This window comes from Pteropus vampyrus, unplaced genomic scaffold (assembly GCF_000151845.1).
Source record: "Pteropus vampyrus isolate Shadow unplaced genomic scaffold, Pvam_2.0 Scaffold282, whole genome shotgun sequence".
Classification (NCBI taxonomy): domain Eukaryota; kingdom Metazoa; phylum Chordata; class Mammalia; order Chiroptera; family Pteropodidae; genus Pteropus; species Pteropus vampyrus.
The window spans coordinates 190,487-195,531 of NW_011889063.1; the positions used below are offsets into that span (position 1 = coordinate 190,487).

A 5,045-nucleotide genomic window follows, 5' to 3' on the forward strand; every position below is an offset into this window, starting at 1 on the left:
CCCCGCGGACGCCGGGCGCAGCAACTGGACCCGTCCTGACGCTTTTCGAGTCTCCTTGGACGAAGACGCCGAGACTGAGGCTGGGTCCCCAGGCCACAGCAGGGGCCAGGGGGCAGCTCTGTGCGAGTCCCTGAGTGACAGCCAGAGCTGCAGCTCCTGGAGCAAGCTGTCAGCTGTCAGCTCCTCCTCCAGCTGGGAAGAGGTGGACGGGCCGCCCGCGCCTTCCCGAAGCCAGCCACCCGAGCATGTGCCCTCCACCCGCGACCCTCCTCCTGGCACGGGCTTGGCCTCGGGGTCAGGGCCTCTGGGAGGCGCGCTGCAGGGGGCCGGGGACACCGAGCCCACAGACGCCCCTGCCCACACCACACCCTCACTCGGTGCGGCTCCTTGCGCTCTTACTTCAGGTCACCCCAAGAACACGGCCGCACGCCCCTCGCTCGGAGACGAAGAGACCTTTGAAATCGTTGATGCGTTTCCAGAGACAGACGGGCGTGCGGACGAGGAGGGGGCGGGACGCGGAGGAGGCCCAGGCCCCACATCCAAGGGCAGCCCTTCGCGGGTCGGCCCCGAGCAGACAGCGGACGGCACGGAGGGCATGCCGGTGGTGCCCGGCAGAGTCATGGGCGACTCCCTGGGCAGAAGCCCCGTGGCGGCATGTGGCTCTTCCACTTGCCTGTGGCCTGTTCAGGATCCTGACTCAGGACAAAGCGGCGGCTCCATCCAAGAGCTGGACATCGATCCTGACGCCTCCACAGTAGACGAGGGGGGCCAGTTGCCCATGGACAGAGCCGTCCAGCCGGCTGGCACCTCTGGCCACCCCCGACCGTGTGCTCTTAGGCCGCAGCGCGGTCATGGGACCCCCAGTTCCTCTGGAAGCGGTGGCATTCGCTCCCCTGTCCCCAGCGAGGACTGTGCTACCACCGAGGAAGCAGATGGAGCTGGAAGCAGGCTGGGCTGCCGCGGGAGCTCCGGCTCGTCCTCCGCGCGCTGGCGGCCGTCTCCCGCAGTTTCCAGCGGTTCTTCCGAGGGCGGGGACCCATGGTCCTCTCTGAACTCCAGTGGGAGTTCTTTTGTCTCTTTGCCAGGGACGACGCGGCAGGACGTCCTCGAGGCTCGCATCCTGCAGCCCGAGGACGTTGAGAAACTCCTGGCAGGCGTGACACACGACTGGCTGTCCCGGAGACTGGAGAACACGGGCGTTTTTAAGCCCAACCGCCTCTGCCAGGCTTATGGTAAGTAGCAGGGCCCCTGGCTGGTGCAGCCTGGGGTGACGGCCGCGCACGGTGGGCCCTCCGTGCTGTGTAGGTCCCTGAGGTTCACGGAGGACGCGGAGCCCTGCCGTGCTCCGTGAGCAAACGGAGAAGTGTGGGCTCTGGGGCCTCCCTCACTCTGCGTCATGGACCCTGAGGGTTGCAAAGAAGAGAGGTCACTCAGGCCACCGCCTGTATTGGGGATTTGCCTTGAGGACACAGGCGGTAAGGGAGACGGGACTCTCAGACGACTGGGAAGCTGCCCTCAGTCAGGCTTTGGACCAGCTCTGAAGCCACATCCACTCAGCTTCCACCTTCTTCCTTGATGCTCATGACGGACCAGTTCGTCTCACTATTGCCCCAGTAAGAATTCTAGGGGCGGGATCTGACCTAAATAGACACCACCTACTGGGGGAGCGGAGTCTGACCTAGTTAGACGCCTCCCTCCCAGGGGTGAAGACTTCTATACATGTCCACTAAGGCTTCTGCCCGGCCAAGGGGTTGGTCAGATGCCCCCACGGGCGCAGTCAGCAACAACTTCTTGCTTAAGGAGCAGCCCAAAGGTCACTTCCTATACCGAGGGGCCCGGGCTGGGGTCTCCCCACAGTCAGCGTGTCCAATGCAGCTTAGAAGTGATGGAGAAGCTGGGGAGAGAACAAAGAAGGTTCTTCTCTAGCCCAGAGGATCACGGAGTAACGCCAAGATGCTGAGGAATTATCCGAGTGGGGGTGGGGGGAACCTATTGCAAAGTGCATGTCAGAAGCCGTGTGCATTGCTGAGCACTGGGTACCAAAGTAGTAATTCTCAACCTGGGCCACATGGGCACCCTAGGGGCACTTTTAAACCTCCAGTGCCTCACCCCGATCCCAACCTAATAGGTCTGGGCTTTGGGCCCAGGCAGAGGTATCGTTTTTTCCAGTTTTAGTGAGAAATAATTGACATACATCACCGTGTAGTTTCAGGCGTACCGCATGGTGGTTTGGCTCCATGTATTGTGAAATGATTACGAGAGGTTCAGTAACATGCATCGTCTCATGCGGGTACAATAAAAAGGAAAGAAAGAAGAAAGGAAAGAGAAAACAAATGTGCTCCTTCTGAGGAGAATTCTTAGCACTTACTCTGAGCGCCTTTCCTGTACGTCCTACAGCAGCTTTGGCTGTCGTCACCATGCCGTGCATCCCGTCCTTAGGGCTGTTTATCTCGTACCTGGAGTTCACATCTCTTGACCCTCCGCCTCCAGTTTCTCCTCTGCCTCTGGTAACCACGGTCTGATCTTTTTGCTGTTTTTTTTTTATTTTCAATCTTTCCACATATAAGTGACGCCAAACAGTATTTGTTTTTCTCTGTTTGACTTTTTCACTCAGCATAATACCATCGCGTTCTTTGCATGTTGTTGCAAATGGTAGGATTTTCTCATTTTGAATAGCTGAATTCATATGTATCTCTCATTTTGAAGAGATACATATTAATACAAATGAGATTCATATGTATCTCTTCAAAATGAGATTCATATGTATCTCTTCAAAATGAGATTCATATGTATCTCTTCCTTATCCATTCATCCATCCGTGGACATTTGGGCTATTTTCATTTTTGGCTATTTTAAATAATGCCGCAATGAACACAGGGGTGCAGATACCTATTCAAGTTAGTGTTTTGGATTTCTTTGGATAAATACCCAGAAGTGGGACTGCTGGGTCACATGGTGGTGGTTTTTCATCTGTTGAGGGTCCTCCACACTGTTTTCCCCAGTGGCTGCACCAGTTACATTCCCACCAGCAGTGCACGAGGGCCCCCTCTGTCCGTATCTGTGTCAGCATTTGTTAGCTCTTGTCTGCTTGATGATGGCCATTCTGACAGGTGTGAGGTGACGTCTCACTGTGGTTTAAATTTGCATTTCCCTGATGACCAGAGATGTCGAGCATCTTTACATGTGCCTGTTGGCCTTTCATACATCTTCTTTGGAGACATGTCTGTTCAAGGCCTTTGCCCACTTTTTAATTGGATTATTTTATTTTTATTTTTATTTTTGCCAATGAGTTATATGAGTTTTTAATATATTTTTAATATTAACCCCGTATCAGCTATATGGTTTGGAAATATTTTTCCATGCCGTAGGTAGTCTTTTCACTTTGTGGATGGTTTCTTTTGCTGTACAGAAGTTTTTTAGTTTGACGTAGTCTTCTTGTCTATGTTTTATTTTGTTGATTGCGCTTTAGGTGTCATACCCAACAAGTCATCACCAAGACCAATGTCAAGGAGCTTTGCTCTTATGTTTTTGTTTTTTTTTCCTAGGAGTTTCATAGTCTCATTTTACATTGAAGTCTTTAATCCATTTTACTTTAATTCTTGTCATATAGGTCCAGTTTCATTCTTTTGCATGTAAATATCTAATGTTCCCAACACCATTTATTGAAGAAACCATCTTTTCTCCATTGAGTATTCTTGGCTCCCTTGTCAAATATTAGTTGACCATATGTGCTTGGGTTTGTTTCTGGGCTCTCAATTCTTTTCTACTGGTCTATTTATCACTTTTTGTGCCAGCACCATGCGGTTTGATGACTGTAGCTTTATAATATGGCTTGAAATCAGGGAGTGTGATGCCTCCTGCTTTGTTCTTTTCTTGGAATTTCTTTGGCTGCTAGGGATCTTTTGTGGTTCCATATAAATTTTAGGAGTGTTTTTTTCTACTTCTGTAAAAAATGCCATTGAAAAATTTTGGTAGGGATTGTACTGAATCTGTAGATAGCTTTGGTAGTATTGAGATTTTAACAATATTAATTCTTCCAATCCATGAACACAAGATGCCTTTCCACTTATCTGTGTCTTCATTGACTGCCTTCATCAGTATCTTATAGTTTCAGTGTAGAAATCATTCACCTCCTTAAACTTAAGTATTTTGTTGTTTTTGATGCTATGGTAAATGAAATTGGTTTCCTTATTTCTTTTTCAAAAGATGTTAATGTATAGAAATGCTATTGATTTTTGTACGTTCATTTTGTATTCTACAACTTTACTGAATTCGCTTATTAGATCTAACAGTTTTCTGGTTGAGTCTTTCCAATTTCTTGTATATAAAATAATGTTTTCTGCAAACAGAGACAATTTTACTTCTTCCTTTGCAATTCCGATACCTTCTCTTTGTTTTGCCTGCCTGACCGCCGACTCCCAGTGCCATGTTGAATAGACGCGGTGAGAGGGGGCGTCTTTGTCCTGTCCCCGGTCTGAGAGGGCCCCTTTCACCACCGAGCGTGCCGGCCGTGGGCCTGCCGTGTGCAGCCTGCCGTCAAGGTACACCTCCTCCACGCCCCTGTCGTGGAGAGTCCTTGTCATGAATGGAGGTTGGATTTTGTCAAGCTTTACTTTCTCATTGTATTTCACTAATTTTTTTATTAGAAGAGGCTAAAATCTCAGGGATGTTTAAAGAAGCTGAAGATTTCAGATAAGCTGGCTTAGGCCCTGTGTCAACTTCAGTCATGTATTGTGAAATCCTTTTGAAAATAAGATCCGTTTTCATCTTTTTTTCCAGATGCTCTTTTGTTGAAATATTCTAAGAAATCTGAATTGTGGACAGCCCAGGAAACCGCTGTGTATTTGGGGGGTCACCTGGAAGTGAAGAAGGGCAGACAAAGAAATGCTTTCTGGGTTCATCATCTCCATCAGGAAGAAATTCTGGGGAGGTACGCCCAAAACCGTCACCACGACCATGCGCCACGGGCCCGTTCTCCCCCCATCACAGCCGTCTCGTCTCCTCTCATCCAGTTTCCCTTCTGCGGTTTCGGTGACCCTTTAACC

The 5,045-nt window shown here is 50.0% G+C and overlaps 1 protein-coding gene across 1 annotated transcript in view; it reads left to right on the forward strand.

Annotated features, from left to right (window-relative positions):
• The window catches only part of ALPK1 (alpha kinase 1), a 62,862-nt gene that overhangs the window by 51,379 nt on the left and 6,438 nt on the right, over positions 1-5,045 (forward strand). The window contains exons 15-16 of the mRNA XM_023520860.1: positions 2-1,232; positions 4,780-4,930. Coding sequence (XP_023376628.1) covers positions 2-1,232; positions 4,780-4,930 — 1,382 coding nt within the window. The remainder of the gene's footprint in view (position 1; positions 1,233-4,779; positions 4,931-5,045) is intronic.